This window comes from Salvia hispanica, chromosome 3 (genome assembly GCF_029641045.1).
Source record: "Salvia hispanica isolate PSC_SH4W2 chromosome 3, Shi_PSC_v1, whole genome shotgun sequence".
Classification (NCBI taxonomy): domain Eukaryota; kingdom Viridiplantae; phylum Streptophyta; class Magnoliopsida; order Lamiales; family Lamiaceae; genus Salvia; species Salvia hispanica.
Genome location: NC_142694.1, coordinates 33,702,273 through 33,725,643, shown reverse-complemented (window position 1 = coordinate 33,725,643; position 23,371 = coordinate 33,702,273). Strand labels below are relative to the sequence as shown.

The 23,371-nt window shown below is 35.9% G+C and overlaps 2 protein-coding genes across 5 annotated transcripts; both read right to left on the bottom strand.

The window, feature by feature from the left end:
• Nucleotides 1-1,173: 1,173 nt before the first annotated feature.
• LOC125216537 (DEAD-box ATP-dependent RNA helicase 7-like) lies at nucleotides 1,174-5,537 on the bottom strand. Its single transcript, XM_048118276.2, has 14 exons — nucleotides 4,931-5,537; nucleotides 4,299-4,433; nucleotides 4,016-4,156; nucleotides 3,811-3,922; nucleotides 3,638-3,708; nucleotides 3,383-3,537; nucleotides 3,168-3,279; nucleotides 2,621-2,722; nucleotides 2,472-2,532; nucleotides 2,231-2,399; nucleotides 2,057-2,153; nucleotides 1,880-1,974; nucleotides 1,664-1,797; nucleotides 1,174-1,570 (listed from the first exon to the last, which is right to left on the bottom strand). The coding sequence occupies exons 1-14, from the start codon at nucleotides 5,402-5,404 to the stop codon at nucleotides 1,365-1,367; spliced, it is 2,064 nt and encodes a 687-aa protein (XP_047974233.1). The 5' UTR covers nucleotides 5,405-5,537; the 3' UTR covers nucleotides 1,174-1,364.
• A 3,632-nt stretch (nucleotides 5,538-9,169) lies between these two features.
• CPSF160 (cleavage and polyadenylation specificity factor 160) lies at nucleotides 9,170-22,432 on the bottom strand. Of its 4 annotated transcripts, none has more exons than XM_089066801.1 (26): nucleotides 21,974-22,432; nucleotides 21,138-21,284; nucleotides 20,598-20,751; nucleotides 20,223-20,358; nucleotides 18,922-19,067; nucleotides 18,543-18,638; nucleotides 18,400-18,452; nucleotides 17,890-18,021; nucleotides 17,358-17,409; nucleotides 17,148-17,267; nucleotides 16,816-16,950; nucleotides 15,708-15,836; nucleotides 15,476-15,553; nucleotides 14,562-14,693; nucleotides 14,333-14,427; nucleotides 13,710-13,906; nucleotides 12,634-13,418; nucleotides 12,428-12,508; nucleotides 12,286-12,348; nucleotides 12,053-12,130; nucleotides 11,624-11,845; nucleotides 11,339-11,464; nucleotides 11,009-11,185; nucleotides 10,156-10,341; nucleotides 9,530-9,909; nucleotides 9,170-9,452 (listed from the first exon to the last, which is right to left on the bottom strand). In XM_089066801.1, exons 1-26 carry the CDS (start codon nucleotides 22,306-22,308, stop codon nucleotides 9,338-9,340), a joined length of 4,350 nt encoding a protein of 1,449 aa, XP_088922927.1. In that variant the 5' UTR covers nucleotides 22,309-22,432; the 3' UTR covers nucleotides 9,170-9,337. The 4 variants fall into 4 exon arrangements, with proteins under 4 accessions (XP_088922927.1, XP_088922928.1, XP_088922929.1 ...); XM_089066802.1 differs by having other exon boundaries at nucleotides 22,014-22,142; XM_089066803.1 differs by lacking the exons at nucleotides 21,138-21,284; nucleotides 21,974-22,432 and adding an exon at nucleotides 20,868-21,114.
• Nucleotides 22,433-23,371: the final 939 nt, after the last annotated feature.

Here is a 23,371-nt window from a genome sequence, read left to right as displayed (position 1 = left end):
AAAGTTAGTAGAATGTGAGTCCTATCTTTATATATTAGTTTTATAATAAAATGTGAGTAGGAATGAGTTAGTGGAATATGGGATCCACTACCAAAAATGGTAAAAATGAAATAAGACAAATTATGTGGGACAGACCGAAATGGAAAACTAGGACGAAAAGTTTGATTAGTGTTACGAATTACTCCCTCCGTTCCATAGTAATGGAGGCAAAACTTTTCGGCACTGAGATTAAGAAAAATTGTGTTAGGTGAGTTGAGTAAAGAGAGAATAAAGTGGAAAATGAAAAAGGGAGAGAAATGAAGAGAGAAAAAAGTAAGAGAAAGTAAAGTAGGTGTGGAAAAATGTGTTGACTTTTACTAAAAAGGGAAACGACTCTATTACTATGGAACGGACGGAAATGGTAAAATGCATCTTGTAGCAAAAGGTGATGCGGTCACCCTAGCCGCCCCCACACCCCAGCCTGACAGTTTGTGAGGGGGTTCAATCAGGGTACACAGCGGCCCGTTAGAGAGGAGGCCTTCAACCCATTATCCTGACAGGAGTCCATCTCCCAAGGCCTCACACTTGTGCCTGAGAGATGGAAGCTCCCACACGCCAGTAGTGGGATTCGAACCCAGCTCCTTGTAGCAATATCTGCTCCCCCGGAACCAACTGCGCTAAGCCCCTACGGGCGTAAAATGCATCTATTACTATGGAACGGAGGGAGTAGTACATTTCATCTAAAAATCACTAACACTATTGTTTTTTCTTATTTTTCTCCAAAATTGTTCGCTAAATAATACCTTATGCATTGCCATATGGACATTTAATTAAACAATCAATTCACATTTAACATTCGGCTAATATTTGTAGCTAATATTAGAGTCGAAAGAATGAAAAATAAGAAAAAGTAACGATGTTAGTAATTTTTATGTAGTACTAATTTACAACACTAATCAAACATTTTATATAATATTTATTAACTTAAAACATTTTGTACTTAATTGAAACATTAGTAAAACATTTTGCACATAAATTGTAATTAATTGAAACATTAGTAAAACATTTTGCATATAAATTGTAATTACCACTGATTGATGTTGTGACTTCTGAGTATTAAGAAAGGAATTAGGAAGTAGCGTGAAAAATATATTTTGATTATGACTTCTGAGTATTAAGAAAGGAAATAGGAAGTAGCGTGAAAAATATATTTTGATTAAATAGTTTCGAGTCGAGAACCTATAAAATGAAAAACTTGCATACGATACAGAGAAAAGGAAAATTTGATAGAACAAATTTGTAAAACTACTACAAAACAAAAATGATATACTCAATCATTGTCAGCACCAAAATTTGATGCACCTTTGCATCTGTTAGTTCCCTTCTCACCATCTACTGTTTCTATTGCCACCACCTCTAGAAAATGATCCTCTTCCACCACCACCAGAAAACCTGCCACCTCCTCTCCTCCCCGAGAAACCACCACGGCCACCACCGCCACCACCAAATCTTCCTCTTAACGGGGCTCTTTCTTGCAAATCTGGCAATAATGTCACCACTTGCAAGCTCACACCGGGCGCATTCCCCTGCCCTGCAAGCCCATCAATAGTAAGAAAATGTAAGATTTTAGGATTACAAAGAGATTGCATGTCAATGAGTATCCAGATTTCAAACACAAACTAACCTGCAAGGAATGTATCGAGATCTTCGGTAGCTACATCGAATACAGCACCCTTCCCGTCTGCAGTCAATGAAAGACCCTGAATAGATTCAACCTTATCTTCAGGTACAAACCTCCTCAGCGTTCCATAAACATACCTGACAAGAGATTACACAGTCAGCAAAAGAAAAAAAAACCTCCTCAGCGAAAAAAAAAATGAAATATTTTTCAATCACGTACGAAGGTGAGAAAATGGGCCTTCCACACTCGAGCATTACAGTAACATGGTTCTCCAATGAGGTGAGAAGTGATCGACTCTTGATTTCGGTATAACCCTGTAAAACAAAGATACATTTATCTTGTCAGGTTTACCAAACTAAAATCTGTTTAATAGAAGTACAAGGAGTGGAGACTTACGGCAGCATTGGCCAAAGCTTTAGCAAGAAGGTCTGTTGGGGTTAAATCAGAAGAGTTGAGTAGTTCTTCGGCAGCAGCTTTGAATATTGGAATCACACTGAGAAAAATTTACAGTTACAAACATGGGAGCTATAGTACTACTGTTTAGATAACTCCAGGGCATAAGGGAAATACCTATCAGAAATCTCGTTGATTTTTTCAGCAGCTTCAACACCAGCTGATTTAGCTATATCAGATGGCTGTGGAGCACTTATACGTTCGAATTTCACACCTGATTCTCTTTCTATTCTGGCAAAATTAGACTTCCTAGGATCATAAAGCATCACAGCGACACCACTTTTCCCTGGAAAAGACATTAAAATGATCAATAACACTTCAGCAACCCATAGTATGAATCAAAATTTTACCAACATACCAGCTCTTCCTGTTCTGCCAGACCGATGAATGTATGCCTCTACATCACGAGGAGGCTCACACTAAATACAAAGAAGTATTCTCATTTAGGTGTCATGCAATGAACAGCACATCAGCCGAACAAAAAAAAAACATGCTGATTAAACAGACCTGAATAATTAACTGGACATCATCAATGTCTAATCCTCGTGCTGCTACATCTGTAGCCACAAGCGTAGAAAATTTGCCTGATCTGAACGCTTTAAGAGTTACCTGCAAACAAAAAGAGGCATTAATAAAAAACGACACCCGTACAAAATATGTGAAGGTCTTTTAGTAATTCATTAAGACTCCATGGTAAGAATTGACCTCAGAGAAACATTGTTCTATGGCGACATTAAAAGCATCAACAGAGAGAATAATACTGATATAATAAAACCAAAGATTGATTTACTCATAACATCAAACCTAATTTGTTCATTTTCTCCATAGCTCAAAGAAATGAACAAAAGAACAAAATGAGCATTGGAATTTTAAGTAATTTATATAATAATGACATCAGTAACAAGTTTTGAGGTATTAGAATCAAAATAAATGTATAAAACAAAACAAATAATGTTGACATGGACTAAATAAGTCAATGCTCATGAGTGGTACTCACAAAAGGTATTTAGCATAACATTCCTCATAATTATAATATAACCAAAGAGTTCCTTACCTCACGGGTAGACTGTTGTATGTCACCATGCAATGCGCGTGCTCCGGGAAGCACACCAGATAGTGTGGAAACAGAATCCTTTGTCTCTGCAAAAATAATAGTGCGTCCTCCACTGGATTTGAAAAGAGTAAGCTTGAGTTTGATAAGACATTAGCGAAAAGGAAAAGTAACAAATAAAGAATAATTTAGGGAAAGGATAAAGAAAAAACACAAACCTGCCATAACAGCTAATGATATCAGGAATGAGCTGAGCTCTGGCAGATGCAGTGCAGGGAAGGACAAAATGCCTTACATTGGTGCTGGCTTTCATTTTCTCATTACCAACAAGGTCAACAGTTTTCTTGTCTGGTTTTAAAAATTTGGAAGATATCTGACATCACAAACAGAGTACTATTATTTAGAGAACAAAATTGACAGTCTACAACCAAATTCTAGCTTGAGTAGACAGCATAGTTAAACTATATACATACTTGCTTGACCCAGGACGGTAAAGTAGCACTAAAAAGAAGCGTTTGAACCTTGCTAGAATCCTCTACCTTGCCTTCATAAATGAATATTAGAAAACTTAGTTTAATCGGCCAATTTGCATTACTAACAAATACAAATAAGGATAAGATCACACCAAATTGTGTTATGTTCATACCAAGAATGAGTTCAACATCATCAACAAAACCCATCCTCAGCATTTCATCAGCTTCATCAAGCACTCGGAACTTTAAGGATCGAAAGTCAATATTTCCGCTCTCTAGGTGATCCTGTCAGATAAGTTTTGTTAACACAATAATAAGTATTTGTTCTAAGCGAATAAAACAAATAGTGAATTAAAAGGATAACAGCAGACACCACACCTTAATGCGACCAGGAGTGCCAACAACAATGTCAACACCTCTTTTCAATTGATTCAGCTGCAGTCCATAAGAAGACCCCCCATACAGGACACAGCAACTCAACCCTAGAGCTCCGCCATAAACTTCAAAGTCGGCAGCCACCTAGAACACAAATAAAACATGGTATACAACAAAAATTAAAATAAAAAACATTGAGAAAGATATAACTAATGTCTTAAAGAGAACAGGAACACAGCTGTACAAGAACTAAAAAAACATGGTATACAACCAGCTGGTTGAGTACCTGTGCGGCCAACTCCCTCGTGGGCAAGAGAACAAGAACACTTGGTGCCTTTCCATATCCAGTCTTCCTTGATTCTTTAGCAGGACCATTTGTCAATGATTCTAATATAGGCAACACAAAGGCCAACGTTTTCCCCTGATAGTGATTTCAAACTCAAAATTAGATATGTAAAATGAAGCGGTTGACCTAACAGAACATGGAAAAGTAAAAAAGGGCTGCACTATAACCAAAAGGATGGTTAGAAGCCTCATGGTGCGCAACAATCTGAAAAATGTGGTTACAATTCCAACAACTTAACATAGCTACCATACATCTTTGACAGCAGTGACTAGCATATTTTGGCAATAACTTTGGACTATTGTGTCATTAACTATTAAAGTTAAAAACTTTGGCAAAATAGTAACTGGAAAGAGTACATGAAATTCCATCTAAACGTGAATAGAGCTAAAAGAGTCGTTCGATACTTCATCTTATAAAAAAGGCCTTGGTGCCAAATTGGGAGAGATAAATTATGCTGCAGAGATTATCTAACAACCTACGTTACCTAAGGTAAAATTCAGGAAAAGCATTAGCACAATAATAACAAAAATAGTACTAGTAATTAAAGGGGGGAAAAGGTCGAGAACCCCAACCTGACCAGTGCGGGCCCTTCCAACCAAATCGGAACCATCAAGAATGGTATTAAACGTCATTGCCTGAATCTGGAACAGCGCCTCAATTCCCTTGACCTTCAAAGCCTCCCTAAGCGGCGCCGAAATTCGGAAATTGGATACAGCATTAGGATTCTCCTCTTTTCCGTCCTCCCCCACAAATTTCATCTTCTTCTTCTTCTTCTTCACCTCGGAGGTGTTTTCACTCCTCCCTTCCTCATTGTCGTCGATTTCCAAAGCCTTCCGCTTCTTTTCCTTTTTACTAATTTTGACAGGGCTGTCGGAATTAGAATCGTCGAGGTCAGTCAATTTGGCCTTTTTGCTCGACTTCTTCTCCTTTTTGAGCTTTTTCTCAGCTGAATTGTTGTCCTCCACCTCCATCTCCGCAACTCCGGAGTGCTTCTTGATCTTCTTCTTGTCGGCGGATTGAGCTTCGGCGATAGCAACGGAAGGCATCTCGATGAATTGATAGATAATGAGTATATGTAGTGATTAGGAAAATGTGAGGCTTTGTGCTGTTTTGCTCTGCTGCCGCAACAAGAGTTGAAGGCAGTTGGAAGCAGGGAACAGCGGAGAGGAAAGAGGGATTTAGGGGTTAGGGTTTACAGATTTATAGGTTTTCGAATTTTGATCAACGATTGGATTTGCATACCAATTTAAATGTCAGCCGTCGGATTTTGGGCAACAATTAGTGGTTCTCACTCAGGGTTAAAAGAATTACTCCCTCCGTCCACCAAAATTCGTCCCGATTTGACCGGACATGAGTTTTTAGAAATGTAATGGAAAGTGAGTTGAAAAAGTCAGAGGATTGTGGGTCCTACTTTTATATATTAGTTTTATAATAAAATGTGAATAGGAATGAGTTAGTGGAATATGAGGTCCACTATAAAAAATGGTAAAAGTGAAATGGGACAAATTTTCATAGACGAAGGGAGTATTATTTATAATTTCTATATTTTCTAAATTGGGATATTGGTTATAAAAATTACTCATAAACTTACCTGCCGAGCCCCTTTTCTCCTTGGCCCACGGAGGCCTGCAAAGGCAATGTTTCTTGGCCCACTATTGACCGAACCACGTGAGCACTCGGCCCAATGTCAGTATACGTCATAATATAGTTAGCAAAGAAGTATGGAGACTAAATACCCATGGGAGTATTTCTTTTGGATTGTCCCAAGTTACTTGAGTCAATTCTCTTTTTAGTTAAAAATAAAACATTTACTTATTTTATTTTTTCCTTTTATTTTATTTTTTTTTTCTTACTTTATTCTCTCTTCTAATTTATTTAACTCACTAAACACAATTTTCTTAAATCACGTGTCAAAAGGAAACGCCTCAAGTAACGCGGGACAAATGGAGCATGTAATAAGCTTGTTTTTGTATTTAAGAAGCTGTCCCCTAATATCTCTATATTTCATCCATCTTTCGGTATCCCTTAATCACTCTCTTCCCCTCTGTCTTATTATTCATGATATAATATTGTGATATTAGACTCTCAAACACTTCATGTTCTAAATATATGATTTTATTATCTAACTACTCATAACACATGTGGTTACATAACTCAGAATATCAAATACATATTCCACATAATACTGTATGTTTTAAATATGAATGCTAATATATTACTAGTAAATTTGTCCAGATATTAATGGCATTGGAAAACTGCAAAATATGAGTCCCTCTGTGTTGGAAAATGGAGAAAACGGAAAAGTCTTTGTATCACTCTCTTTTTCTCTTTTCTCTCGATATCACTCTCTTTTTCTCTTTCTATGTTCTATTTTTCTTGTTCTAAAATCGATTTTATTCTTCTAAGTCTCTTATTTTTAATGTTGAAAATTTGGGATTTATTCCCAAATCTTCATATGTCAAGGTATTAATCGTATTGGAAATATATGAAAGCAGTGGTGGAGCCACGTGAGAGCAAGGGGTACGAGTGTACCCCCAAAATATTCAATGATAATGTATTTAGATATAGACATTAGCAATACACATATTTGATCCGGCGGTAAAATTCTCAACGTGGGCAGCAAAGGCCCGTGTTCAAGTTATTCAACGGCGGTTTTTTTATGTTTTATATGCAATTTCAAATCTTGTGCTTTAGTACTCTTTTCTGTTTATTCATTTTGTATATCTTCATAGTTCTTTATCATTTATCAAATATTCTGAATTGGATACGAATATTGTTTTTTGTTTGTTTAAATCTTTTATGCATATTTTTGTTTATTCATTTTGTATATCTTCATAGTTCTTTATCATTTATCAAATATTCTGAATTGGATACGAATATTGTTTTTTGTTTGTTTAAATCTTTTATACATATTTCATCTTTTATATTTCTTAAAATCTTGTGCTTTAGTACCTTTTTCTGTTTATTCATTATGTATATCTTCATATTTCTTTATCGTTTATCAAATATTATGAATATGAATTGGATACGAAAATTATTTTTTTGTTTGTTTAAATCTTTTATACATATTTCATCTGGGGTGTACTATGGTGCCACCATAGATAGGATAACACCATACCACCAATATAGTCCGATAGATCTCATTTATGGACGCCTAGGATTAAGTTTCGTGAAAAAACACGGGTTTGCAGTCTACTGTATTAGATATTGCAGTCGCGGTAAACTGCAATATTGTTGTGGTAAGACTGCAATATTCAATGAACAGCACTGCAATCTGGTAACGTAAAATTAGAAATTTCTTATTTTACCCCTCCGTGTTTTTACACGTGGCAGCATGACAAGCACACGATTTTCAGATCCAATAGCCTAAAATGGTGGTATAGTGTTACAAGAAAGAGGATTGTCATCTTAATACATCCTTATTTCATCTTTTATATTTCTTAAATAGTCTTATACGCATTCAAAAATAGAAACACATTTCATGCATAGATCTTATGTATTTTTATATATTAAATCTTTTGTTTTTTAAAAGAATTGGAATGCATATAAAACATACACAATTCGCACTCACACATATATTTAATCTTTTCTATTTTTTTCAAATCTTTTAAAGCATTTTTTGATATCTTCAACATTTTAGTTTTTTAAATATTCCAATGTATTTAATCATATATTGTTTCATCATAATATATATTTCCTCGGTCTCACTAACTTATTATACTCATATTTTATTATAAACCTAATATATGAAAATAGACTCATATTTGATTAATTTTTTCAACTCATTTTCCTTTATATTTCTTAAAATGTGTGCCGAAACTGAAGTGGACAATTATTGTCTGTACATTTTTTAAAATCTATGCCGAAACTGAAGTGGACATATAAAATTATAAAGGAGGAGGGTGGATGGATGAGCTTTAGGAAATGCCCATCTTCGGATCTCGCCTAGTTTCTTGGAACCAACCACGCCTTTACCATCTCCCATTTCAACCCCAATTCTATTTACTTCACCCACCATAAACAACGTCATCATCAACATCAACCAGATGCCGGAATATACCATTGCGGCGACCATACTCTCTCAAATTGCTACTATCCCTTGCATCACACCAATACTACTAATGCTGTCCCTGCACCCATTTGGTTTAATCTAGTATTTTTTTTTAATGTTTCTGCAACATATTATTAAGTACGTGAGTTAGCGTATGTATAATGAACAATATATATTGCAATTATGCTAGTTATTGTGATACTTATCTGTTGGTATGCTAACATGTGTACGTACATTTTCCTCCCTGTAAATTTAAAGAGCGAGAATGATTGATGATGCATTAATTGGCAGCAAGAATTTGCTTCAATTGAATTTCTTGCTCAATTTTTACCACCATTTTCAATTGAATAGTCATATTTGATGTCATGGTATGTATTTGTCAAGCTATCAGTCTCTATAGCATTTATAGAGTTGTGGGATAAAATGTCAAGGAACAAAGAATGAATTATCAACTTGATTAATGTAAGTATTCATGTTCCACAGTAGTAGAATTATTCTCTTTCTTATTTTACTTTTTCTCAAACTTTAACTATTTATAATTATTTTTTTTAAAACAAGTGCGTAAAATGAAATGACTCTATTATTGTGGAACGGAGGGAGTATATATCATCCATCATATGTCGAGGAATATAACTTTTCCATTTTGGCATGTCTCCAAAATTTTGCCTCATCCCAATTTTACTCTTATAATTGGTTTTTTAATCATTAAATTCCACATAATTTAATCTTTAAGAGATGGTTAATGACATAACTATTACAATTAGATTTAATAAATGAATATTTGCATCAGAATCTTTTAATTTTTCATTTACAAATACAAGAAAGAGACTAATTTAATGAGAAATATTAGTGTCAAGTTCTAACCTCAGCATATTACATAAAGATTAAAGACCACTATTCAACACACAAGGTATTCAACATGAAGTGCTCACAAGAAGCTTGTGGCAACACTGAGGTCATTCAAGTTGGACATGATCTGCATCCGTGTCGTACCGATCTGATTAGCGATTTCAAGTTGATCTTCGAGTGCCAGCATCTCGAAACTGCCAAAAAGGGCAACTTTTTATTTCGTAGAGAGAAAAATAGGCTAAGGATGTGTGCGAAAGAGTAAGATACGTACTGCACGAGCAGCTCACAATCGACAATGCTGTCAGGACCTGGGCGATGAGCCTTTCCATTCGAATGGAAGTGTCTGAAAGATCGTGGATTTAGTCCAGCGACATGGCAGACAGAATCTACAAGCTTTTTCTGCAATGACTGCAGACGGCGAAAGGTAAGTTCCTCCAGAGGTGCAATGCAGCCAATGCTGCCTTCCAGGGTACCAAAAAGTAAGGCAAATCGGTTTGTCTTATCAGAGCCAGGCATAGTTCGATCAGCAGATGTGGGAAGAAGCTGCAACCGTAGAAATTTGGTAATATGGGCACCAACATGAAACTCAGCTCTTGACAGAAGCTTCTGTCCTTTCCAGCTCTCTGATACTTTTGGAGCATAATAGAATATCTATATGTTGCAAAAAAGGGTACCAGATATCACATATAACCATTTATTATGAGCATATTACAAAATATTCAGAAAGAGAAAGAAGAAACACTATATTTATACATATATTTTTTAAACTAAGAAGAATATACTTCACTTGCAATTAATACACATATAAAACACAGTATTAAATAGAAATCAAAAGGCAACCTAAAAAGGAAAAAACACACTCGAAATGTTTCATTATTTGTTCACAAATGTGCTAACCTGAACATTCTTCTGGTCATCTGAAACAGTGAGGCTGAGTGTGCTTCCATCGATCAAAAACTCAGTTGCTAAACAATCAAGTGACCCAAAATCTTTTGCCAACAGATTGAGTTGAGAGCCCTGCTCTTTCCAACTAAGAAAATATATGCTTTTGTGAATATCGCCAAGAAGAATAAAATTTTTAACCTGCACAATTTTTATGATTAACAGCAAGTCCAGTAAAAAAACTTGAAAGTTCATAATGAAGCTACACTGCTGCATCTCTTATACAGTTTTATACAAACCAAATAGGGTATAACAGATTGCAACTAACAAGATAGAAAGCATTTTAAGTTGAAAGTTAAATATAGATTTCCTAGGAAAACTCGCCCAACCCATAAGCTTTTTCAATTCAAGTCTTAACAAAGATGAAAATCTAAGCAATTGAAAGAGCTTGTCTGCTATCTCAACTGGACAAAGATGCATCAACTGAAAATTTTACACTGGCAACATTCAGCTTCCTTGCAATTGAAATTCGAGGATGTTGGCAACACCATATTCAGTGATAAAATAATCTTGAAAATATTTAAGATTTTGATGTCCATACTGAACAAGAATGACTAGGATGTTCAGTTGGGAACAAAGCAATTATAAATAGGACAAGTCATGCCTCTGCAACCATTAACCTATCTCTCTCTGTATAGCAAAATGCACATGATAGAATTGCTTGGACCAAAGCATAGATTGAAGAGCAAGTGAGATTTGTTTCCATATAATTATGATTTCACTGTTTATGCATCTATATCCGTCCTCGGGTCAAGGAGCAAACATATTTAAAATACACATGTTTCATGTAGAATAAAGAGGGGCTTACGATGTTTAAGCTAACGACATAGAGAGGTGGAACATCATGAAAGGCAACACCGTTCAACTCAGAGCCTGTCCATTTGTGCAGAATAATTTTAGGACCTGAAGCAAGTAGTAAATGGCCTTGAAGTGATGCAAGAGCTGATATAGCACCCTTCAACTCCTTGGAATAGACTTCTGTAACCTGAAAAGACTAGGATAAAGTTAAGCATTGAAGTATTAAAAATATAAAGGGCAAGATCAGACACCAATATGACTGGTTGAAACTCTGGAATAAGTCTCATACAACCCTCATATTAGTTAAAAGAGTCTAAAGTAAAACACAAGCTACTTTCACCTGTATATTGTCTGAGATTCTTTCAACAGAATATAAAAGAATGCGTCCTCTTGCTGCAACATCCTCTCCTTGTACATAAGCAGTTCCAATTGCCAAAAGTGTCTCATTTCTTTGTGCAGTGGTGTTCTGAAAGTACATAAACACAACAGGGACTATGAAAATTCCACAGATATCTGACCATCTTCATAAAGAAAATGGAAAGACCACATAGCACAGGACAAAAATGGAGAAAACAACAATGTCAAATGTCCAATGAAGCAGCAAAATATGTGAAGTTGAGCTTACAAATAACGTCACCACTCGCACAGTAAGAGCGTGTTCAGAACTTTGCATAGGAATAGTAGCCCTAGTCTGCCAGGGGCCATTTATTTTCTCTGGTTCCATAATCCGAACCTCAAATTCTTCCATGGGATATGTCCCCTCCATATTAATATTATCATGCTCAAACTGGTTTCCGACTTCTTGATCAACAAGAGATGAGAGCACTTGATTAAGTGGCTTGAGCACCTACATGAAAATTCAAAAGAATGGTTAGTTAACCCAGCTTTAACTTTATATCTTATTATCATTTGGTAATCGCAATATGGAGAGGCAGAATGGGGTCACGTAAGTACTCATGGAAACAGATTTAAATATTCAATAAGTTTATGTGCTATACGAAACTGATTGCTGATACACTAAAGAAAAAGACTGCATGATAGAGATTGCCCTTACTGGAACAGAAACTATAACAGGGTACAAGTTCTTCTCTGCAAAATAGGTAACTTGATGTGGAGTCCCCTTCAGCCCAATCTGCCAGCACTCCCAATAGCCAATGGAGAGAGAGCAAAGGCACCCATACAAAACACAAAGAAAAGCAACTCGCATGAGCAAATTAGGCACATATGACCAATAGCATACAAATTGACTTGTGGAGAAGAGAAAATCGAGAACTGATGGACATGCACCTTTTGTACAGGCCAATAATTGTCATATGATAAAGCTGGAAGCTGGCATATTTTCAGAGCACCCTGAAAAAAGGGAGATTATGCATTGCTCGTTGACATAGCAAACAAGGTTCCGGCAGAATTACATAATTAGAAAGCTAACCTCTGAAGTTATACATATAAACCCATGGTTGCAGTTAACATTGTGAAGAACGGTGAAGGCTACTATAGGTCCATCACACCCCTTAAACAGAAAATGGTAATAGTGATTAACGAGCTCATTAATTACTGGAAAACTGGAATATGAATATTCTAGTATTACAACAAAATGCTATAAGAATAGTTGCTTAGTAATTGAATCAAACTAACCTGTGGGTGCATCCGAAGCCGCTCTCGAAACATCATAAACCACATTGGCCTTGAGCCAGAAAGAAAAAAACCTTGTAGACCACCAACATTCTTGAAAACAGTGATGCGTTGTGAGCAGACTCCAGATGGTGTCTCTTCTTTCGCATATGTGTCCAAGGGGACACGAACGAATCGTAAATTTCTAAGCCTAGATGCATTCGTATTGCTAAGATTAACGGAGTTCTGAGAAGAAACGACACCCTCAGTCTTGGAAGCATTATCTGAAACTTCGTAAATGTAAGCATGATAACAAAGAATGGTCCCATCAGACAATATTCCTAAAAGGAATGGCCGGTTATGCTCTGAATCCCATCTCTGCATAGACAGCTCAACCACCTTTATATTGTGAGTGGCCTCTTTTCTGACTTGTCCAATATCTTCAGAATGTTTGTTTGTGAGGTTTATATGATTTTTCGCTGCGCCATGGAAAAATGTATCTAAGATGTGGCTCCTTCCAGATACAAATTTATCGACCAAGAAAACACTGTTAAAGTTAGGTACATCAAATATCTCCAAATCTCCATTGTCATAGCATAGAACGCAGTACACGTCACCATGATCATGTGTTGAACCATCAGCCCCATCGATAGCCTCACCAATCCCAGTAGAAAGCCAGGCATCAGTACTTGTCTTACGAATCCATGGTTCAGGACCTTTATCATGATAGAGAGTGCAAGCTAATACCAACTTATCAGAGTTTTCAGATACTGGTGGATTGATGACTGAAACGGAGCAGGTATATGGATCTGGGACAAAAGAATCATCAACCAACACGTCAGGAAAGGTTAAGTATACCATATGACGCTTGGAAATAAGCAAAACATATGTGTTTTATCCATAAATGTCTCTATGAAAAACAAAGCATACATGTATATAGATTGTAGACTAGAATGTTAGGTCTGCAAGATTGATCTCCAAGGGATACAAATTTAATTCCATTTTGTATATTTAAATAGAAATAAAGATTCTTGAAAGCAAAGTACATACAGCGAACACAGCCAAGTAATTGCAACTCTATAAACTTTGTCCAGACATACCTCCAACAAGAAGCTGAATGCTTCCATCAGTCATTCTCAGCAACACATAAGGATCAGCTATAGAAACTGAGGACACAGTTGCCCCATCAGAAGCTGCATTCATCTCTGTATTGGAAGATTTTAAGCTCAAATCTTGAGTCATAAAAGCACCATCAAGTATCCGAGCACCACGAGCAAATACTTGAATAACTCGACGTCTGTTTGAATATTAGCATGAAACATAGTCACTTCTTAGAATTTTCATCAAGGTATTGTGCTAAGATAAACTTTTTCTACATAAGCAGGAATTCATGCATTCAAAAGCTAGGAAAGATTTTCAAACTAATGTCACAGAAATTTTTGATGCACCAAGGTTCCAAAACACTCTCCCTCTCATAATCTTATAAAGAAGAGAACTATCAAATCTCCTAATAAAGCATATTTGTGTGCTGTTAAAAAACAGCTGACAATAAGTAATTTGAACCCCCTGCATAATTTAGTCTTTAGCAGAACCATTTTTCACCCCCTTCCAGAAAAGGACTATTTTCTTCCAGAACCTCCAACCCCTTCCCAATAACACATGCGCGCACACACATACCAGAAAGATGTTATATGATGGTTTATCGGTAGACTAAGAAACACACCTTCCAAATAAATTTCCTGCAGCAACTGTAGTTCCTTGGACGTAATAGTCCACATTTTCAGTTACCTCCTCAAGATTATTAGCAGTTTGCAATACCTGTAGAGTAAAACAAGAACAGAATACAACTGTAAGAAAATAACAGGTCAAGGCAATAAGAGTTTTATACAACAAATAGTGATTAATTTCCAAATGGTATCTTCTTCGGAAGGAAAAGGTGAACAACAGCATACCATTGTACGATTTTCCAAACTAATAATCAAGTATGCATGATATTCATCCTCGTCAGCTACTCCTTTAGAGGAGTCACTGCGCAAATTCTTGTGGTAGACAGTCCAAATTCCTTTGCAACCAGGTAATGATTCCTTCAGAAACAAGGTATAAACAAACTCATGAAACAATCAAGGAGAAACTAAAATTCTCTTAAAGCTTTGCATTCTGCAAAGAAGAAAGTAAGAAGCTCTCAATACAGTTACTCAGCCTTAATTTAATTATACAACTTATACATAAGACATTACGTTTAGTACCCTAATAGAAAAAAGATGTATGGAGACCAAATACACATGGGGGCATTTGTAATATTTAAGACCCTACAAAAAGGACAATTTCAAAGTGTAGATCAAACATTTTATTTATTTGTTTTGCATTTTCTTTATATATATGTTTTCTGGGAAGATAAGGAATATTAATCTAGCTAATAAAACAAAAGGGCTTGGTCTGATTGACATCCCAACTACTAAGTTCCAATGTCGAAATAGAAATTTGACATTCACAGATTCTAAGAAGAGATATTCTTATGTTTTTTTTATCTTAATTTGACAGTTTAAGACAATTGCAATGAATTTCATATACTATATAAATGGCCACAAGTGCATAGCCTAATAGTTTTACCAATAGAAAACTAAGTTTATAAAACTGAAGGCATCGCATGACAAGCTAACAATGTAAGAATAACCACAACCTACATGATTTTTTACTTGTCATTCTCTGTTCTAAAAACATACTGACTTATTCACAGATAATTCATTCATATTACTACTAGACATTAGAAAAATCATGTGTAGGACAGCAGGGTATAACATCTTCCAGAATTATGCAAGAAGCACAGCAAAAAGCCCATGTAGTGAGTAAAAGGAAGTGTACACACTTGAGTTATTGTATCTGGGCGGATTGATTTTTGAAGTACTGTGAGAGCACCATTTTTTCCATGGCCAGAACAGCATACCTAGATAGGACAAAGGACTGTATATCAGATAACAAAGGACTGTAAATTTCTGAACAATGAAGGACAATTTAATAAATAAGGACAACACTTTTAGCAATGCATTGGTTATCAACTGATAAGCCAACTTAAACTGAAGAATGAAGCTACAACTAACCAGTTCATAATTACTTTGCTTCGCAACTCCTGTAGCATTTGGATCGCCATTAATTCTCAAACCATAAGAGAAATCCTTTAGTGGACCAATATTAAGCAATGAATCCCGTACTGCAAAAGTAAAGTTTTTCTGCAAAAACCAAATAACCAACTCATCTCTTAAAAAATAGAAAAATCTAAAATATATTTCAGTATTAATGCATTAAAACCAAATGTCAATTCAGCAGCTTAGAATGAAATATATCAGCATACTATGAGAGATCTGACATGACATCCAATCAAGTTCATCGAGGTCAAATTACAACAGAAACAGAACCCAAGATAGGAAACCACAGGATATCATCTAGTTAATTCATATGACTTCACATTCGAGATGAGTACAACCTCAAGTCCATAAACATAATATCGCTGTTCTACAATTAAGATTGCGCTTCAGTAAGAAACTAAGATGCAAAGTTCAAAGCAGCTAGAATTTTAAAAGGCTTGTCAATGTTTGGAATTTATCAATCCTAGGGGAGAATGTGAAGAAAACCTTATGGTCCCAAACTTACAATGAGAGATCCAACAACGATAAACGCAAGTCAAGGTGGTCTGGTGAAGTTTAGTTTTTACATTCATCCTCAAAGCAATTGTTGAGCCTTCTGATTGAAATCTTTGATAAGATAAATTATAAATATGGGCCGTATTCAAAGCAATGTATATTTTTAGGCTCTCTTTTGAGAAGATTCTCAGAATCTGCTTAAAGCATTTTCCCAAACAAAATTCAAGCTCACAAAGAGAGGCTGATGTTATATAGAGCACCAATGACTATAAAAACAAACATCACAGATAAGCTGAAGAAGCATCTTCTACGATCCTAATGAAGCACTATTGTCAGTTTGTCACAAACTTTAATCATTTCTCCAGCAGAGAATAAATGACACAACCTTGATATCAAAGCAATATATGATACGTATAGAAATTTCTTGATGCTAAAACAATTAAAAATTTAAGGTTAGTTTTAAGAAAAAACAGGCCAGTTCTCTTTGAGCGTGGTTCTACTTCACATTTAAAAAACATAATAAAATAACACAATGGAGTTCAGCAAAGAATGCAGATCATGGTTTAACCTGAGCTATTTGAGCATTGTTTGGACCTGTGCCATAGAATGTAAGTTCCTCGCTGGTAATCAAATCCTGCAATGCATCAGAAGGAGATCTCCGCAGTCTCTTCATTGACGGGGCATCACTTTCAATATCCCCAACCTAGAGATAAGGAGAACATGCACAGCCCATGTTGAGTTAACTGTGCCTTAAGATACATAAAAAATTAGAGACTTACAAACCCCATGGCTAATATTATGCCAGCACTTACAGAGTCCGCATTTCAAGATCAAGTCTTATTTTAAGAAAGCAAACTTGAAATATACTCATTCTGAGTTCTAACAGTCAAAATGACAAACCTCTTCCTTTACACCAGGACTTAGTGTTGGAGCTCCAACTCCAGAATAGTACTGTACAAGCAGACTATCACCCAACCGACTGCCCAAGAAGAAAAACGTGCTTCCAATGGTAGTAATGTCCTATAAAAAATCAAGTTTAATTGATGAAAAATCTATCATTGCAGATGTTCATCAGGTAATGTGCAATAACATGAGCTTAATGTGGCTGACCGATGTAAGGACTGAAGCTCTTGACTTCATCAGTTCAAGCCTCTGAACAACTCTGCGGAATTGAATAGGACAGCATATCAAATATACAGTATATGACTACATAAGTAATGTCACCGGCCTAGTTTTTACACAATCAAAGGCAAGCCAACAATGCATAGCCCAGGCATATTTATACATCATATTCTACACTTGAAGTTTAAGTATCTCATTTTTGCATACTCTCAACCAAAATGATAACACATCACTAGGAAGTCTTTCAAACCAGATCTGCAGAGGTTTAATTTGGCAATATTTGAAAAGCTATAAACATAACATAAAGAAATTTCCAGATATTCCCAGTAACATGCTCTACTAATAGAGCATAAGATAAAATTGTTGAGCCAGATAAGTCAGCAAAAGAATATCTAAACACCCATGTCAGGAACAAAATATGCAAAATTAGATGCAAGGGTTGACTTAGTTAAACAAAATGAATACAGCACTTCCGTATGTCTCCAATAAGAGAACCAAGTGAGAGTAATAAATCGCCAACCTCCCATCATAAACAAGAGTAAGCAAAAGCAGCTCCCCAGATTTAGAGGAGAACACAGCAACATCATTAGTTAACCATGTCGCAGTGGCGGCATCAAGCTCCGTAGTAAATCCAGACCTAGGCATCTCTTGACTGAAAGAGGAGTGCATATACATTAGAAATAATGCAACTTCTTAGTAATAAAGGCTAGGTGGAGATATCAAACATTCTAATCAAAGTTATTAACAGTAAGTACTATGTTATTAACCAGCAAACCTATATGTACAAATAAGTAGTTTTTTTTAGGAACGGGACAGAAGAACAATGTATAACCTATCCTAAAAGGTGGCACCGTGCTTTGTGATGCACTTATTCCTAATGTAAATCAACAATGAACCAATAGTTTGTCTAATAATACATGCACGGTCTAACTTAAAAAATCGGTAGATTATATTGAATGGTAATACATCCTTCTCCACATATTATATAGAAAAGAAGGGGCAGAAATAAATAGTGAAGCTGAAATTTCACCTTCCATCTGCGGGAACAGCAAAATTGTTCAACCCCAAGTGACATGAAGCAGACTGATCAATTAAGCATCATCAGATATAGAGCAGGACAAAAAGAATGGAAAAGCAGGTGATTACGAAGATGCAATGCCAAAAAGAGCAAACCTGGCTATGATAATGAATTGTATTCGCACCAATTACAAGAACTCCACCAATAGGTGAAGGAACTGCAAGAAGCTTGTATGCATCATGAGGGAGATTCTGAAAATCATATAGAAAAATATAATAATTAGTTCAGATTAACATTGGTTGGAAATTGGAGGGTGGTTAGCTTTAAGCTAGTGTACAAACTCCAACGTTCTTCCTTTGTAATCTATCAATGCCTAAGAAAGGTACAAATAGAAGAAAACCAAGGCATCATAACGTAAACCTCTAACACCATAAAAATATGCTATCAACGTTAGCACGTAAAGAAAAAATATTCCTAAGACATGACATGAGACCCTATAGGTAAAATAAGAGGATCATATTTTAAAACACTGACCATGGCTGACCATATGAGCGGATGCTGCTTTAATGTTGTATTGACGCTGAGTGCTGAAACCATACAAGTGTGATGTTTCCAAGCAACCCGACCCGCCCATGTAAGCTCATGTTCATGAAGAATTACCACAACAGGCTCAATATAACCTGAAAAATAGCTTTTAATCATTCAAAAAAAGGAGTGGCTGGGAATTGGCTGAGGTTCATAATGAAATGAAGTTGCTGAGAAAAGATATACGAACAGATCACAAATTAGTTGCCTGAATCTTAGAGAAATATAATCAGGATAGTAAGGACCTAAAAGCAAAAACAAAAGATTATGTAGAACCACTGGTTAGACCAAGCAATGGCTACAAGTAAGACTACTTCACAGCAAATCAGAAGAGTCCTCCTATTAGAGGCCTTTGGTGTACCCAAAAAAATTATGAAGTTGAATTGAGAATTTAATCATTTATTATAAATTGATTACCACTTAGTTGCTGGCGGTCAAGAGTGTCTCACTGAGTTGGAGTCGTCTATAGACTGCACTCTCACTTAATTTAATCCACAACCACATTAAATTATAACTTATAAATTTTAACTGAAGAAGGTCAAAATCTGGTAACTACAACCTTAAAGCATAAAACAGATTTTTTTTTATCACTAGCATCAAATTATCCAGATTAGAGAAGATTTTGACAATTCCACCTACTCAAAGAAAATATACAGAAAAGATCTATGTCGTAAGACTTCCCAAACTAGTTTTTTTGCCCTGTAACCAATAAGCTCAACTTAAACTTGAGATAAAAGGAGCGGCAATGATGAGAAAGTCAATAGAACCAAACAAGTAATAGCCAGTATGCCTTTTAGAAAACCACACTTGATAGAATTGAATAATGCAGTCATTTTAGAAATCAAAGCTATCAAACCAAGTATATATTGGGAAACCTATAACTTGGAAAGATAAAGATCAGATTAGCACCCAATTAAAAATACAGAACAGAAAAAAAAAATCATTATAGGCCCTTTTTAAAATCAGCAATTAAACATCGGCAGTTATAAGAAAGGAAATTTTTGTGCTGTAGCCCATAAGAAAGTGCTGATTCTCAATCTGGTTCTGGTGCATGCCTTTTATTGACTATTCTGAGGTATACAATCAAAATTTTCCAGTGAAGTATGGGTAAGGAAATTACAATGATTAGGAAATCTATAGCAACAAAAAGCATACACAAATATTTGAGAATATATACTTAGCCATATTGGATTTTCTGAACCACCCTTTATTAAAATAGGATGCCAGAAAAACCAAATCAGAATTCTTACCATGGATGAAGATGAAATCTTTAACATGCTTCATATCAAGATCTCGTAAGCCAACAATATACGATGATTCAATTCGAGATGCAGCAGCTGCCCTGAAAGTACTGTCCTCTGCAGGTGCAGTTAAACCAGTGCTAGCCTAACATCACGTACAACAATTGAATTTACAATTTAATAAAAAAACGATATAAGAAGTTACTACTTGAAAGCAGCATAATCCACATGGCTCAAACATTCATCATCCCCAACATTCGAAATAGTTCATTATACAATATAAATATCTGGTAGTAGCAATAGAAATATATACCGTGTTCCTATTAATCAAAATATTCATATCAAAAGAACTGTAACAGAGTAAAGACAGATCAATTACAAAACCTCAGCTGCTTTGAGGACTATCATTTGTAATCCATATGCAAGCACCGCAGCACACCTCCCCAATGGATCAACTTTCACTAGTGGGCCTCTTGGGAAAAATTCTCTGCCTCTTCTCAAGTGAATCCAGTCAGAACCCTCAAAACAATGCATGGAACTGGACGAGAAGAAGTAAAAGTGTCTATAAGTAAATTACCACCAAACTGCATTCTCATGATAGTTCGTGTTGAGGCATACTAGTAACAACAGACATTCATTCTATTTGCAACTTACAATCAGAAATTACTCTCCAGAGCTTCAGGTTTGTTATGTATCTCAGGATTTCAACTTGTAGGCGGTTAGAGTTCACAAGTTCATGTTGAAGAAATATAGCAACAATATAAATAAAAATATATCAAAGACCTATTTTTCCTGTCACAAATAATGTAAAGAGCTACTTATATATGCATATGACTATATGAGTGCCACCAATAGCACCATAGAATGTGTTGTGTTCCTTCAAACTGTGGGATAGGAATTTGCAATAATAAGATTACATCACACCTGGTTCGTAGCCCATATATTGATTCATCAAACTCTAAAACTGATATTTTTGCATCTCGAAAAGTCAATATAATAGAGTCTCTCCTCTTTCCACCATCAGTAGCTCCATTTGGTAGCACCCCCAATGACTCCACATTACCATGCAACCTACACGGCATTAAACAAAATCGAATTAGCATCTGAAATAACAAATAATATTGTTTTTCCATTGTAACAAATTACTCGAGGAAACTGACGCTCATTCTTAAAAATTGTGGGTGCAACAAAAAAATCATTACTAATATTAACAAAATTTACTCCAGTAAATAGCTACATATTGTATGATAATGATGATGATGTTATGTAAGCTCAACTACAACCACTACTTTCTTAATACAATCTTAAACAATGTGAAAGACAATAAGTAATAGAACACAAAGTAAGTAATCATGATGGTACATTTGTTGTATTTGATAAATTAGCTTCATATTAAGACTCTATCATGCAGAGTGGGAGAGCTAGTAACATTGTTGGAAACAAAAATTTCTCAATTTTACCTACGAACATTCAAACATTTCCAACAAATTTCAACTAATTCCTCCAATCATCAATTTGAACACATATAATATTAACTAATTAAAAACAAAGTATAGCTATGCAAGCCATCAAACCAAGATGAAAACTAAAATCAAGAGGACAATTTCTCAATACAACATGCCCTGCAATACAGTATTTTCCTGGAGCATCCTCCTAGCAAAAAAGTGCGACAAAGCTTTTCAACATTGCACAGCTGAATTATTTACGACAAAAGAAAAGGCATAATTCAAGTAAATACTAGAAATAGGAAAAGAAGAAACCTATAATGGCAAACGAGCTCAAGTGAGGCACCGGAAATACCAGCTAAGACGGCTCCACCACCCTTGGGCTCGGCAGCAGCTTTGTGAGCTAAGGACGGAGAAGCCTCTTCCTGAATTCTTACAATGTAAACTTCAAGAACGTTGGCGGCAGCAGTAATGAGGTTGGGAACCGGTCCAATAGGCTTGGAGGAGGTGGTCCAGTCCGAGTCGATGTCGTCGGCGGTGATCGGAGGGATTTTGGGCGTGGAATCTGCGGAGGAATGGGTGATGAAACCCGAGGCGCAGTGCTCCATGCCGGTTGCCCAATGCATCATCTTGAACGCCGCGAAACTCATACCTGCAGTTGATTGGATTCAGATGGTGGAAGTGTGGACGAGTGATGGTTTGGGGATTTAGGGTTTTGCTTAAAACCCCAATGGCGGGATATTGGGGATTTCAGAAAAGGGATTAATTGGGACCGCTTCCGAAATGCAGTAAAACTTCAATCCAAACGGTAATGTCAAACTCCTAAGGGCACTCCCAATGCTCTCTCTAAAAACTCTTTTATTTCTCTTTAACTCCTGCCACATCAGCGTCACACATCAGCACCAAAATTTATCCCCAACTTTTAGCCAACTGCTCCAATGGTTTCTCCCTAACTCAAAAAAAAAAAAAAAAAAAAAAAACGCCGAAAAATCGCCGAATCGCGCCTACAGTGGGCGCCAATGATTCGGCGATGAATCGGGGCCGAATTATCGCCGAAACACACCCAACGGCCGGCGATTTTCGGCGAAAAATCGCCGAGTGTTATCGCCGGACCATTGGGAGTGCTCTAATTTTATAAGGTCGATTTTGCTTCATTGATTTTAGACTTTATTTGAAATATTGAGTTTTAAATGTCTCAAGCAGGGTGAATTGTTTTCAAACCAGTTCCCCCGTTGATTGATACTATTTTTTTTTTCCTCATTAATTCACATCCTTGCTTTTATTATTTTGAATAGTGGACTTTAGAATTCCACAATGAATAAAATAGTGGACTATTGCCTCGTTAATCTTATGCAAGTTGTGATCAACAATGAATAAAACGGGTGGAAAAAGTTTATCGAATGGGAACCTTAAGTTTATAACTTAGACTTTATTCATTCATAAGCTTGAAGCTAAAAATAATATGACTTTATCATATCTTGTATGTTCCTCAACTTTAATAATGCATAAACTCAAAAACTAAAACTATAGCTATAAATAATACAAATAAGGTATAAGAAAAAAACAAATGACATAATCTAACTAACTTGTGTGGAATATTAGAGGAAAACGACAGTTTTGGATGAAAATAATAAGATTTCTCGATGATGATGATGATGATTGATGATAATATTTAAGAAGACTAGGTAGGTCTACTTACTTTAAAACAAATTA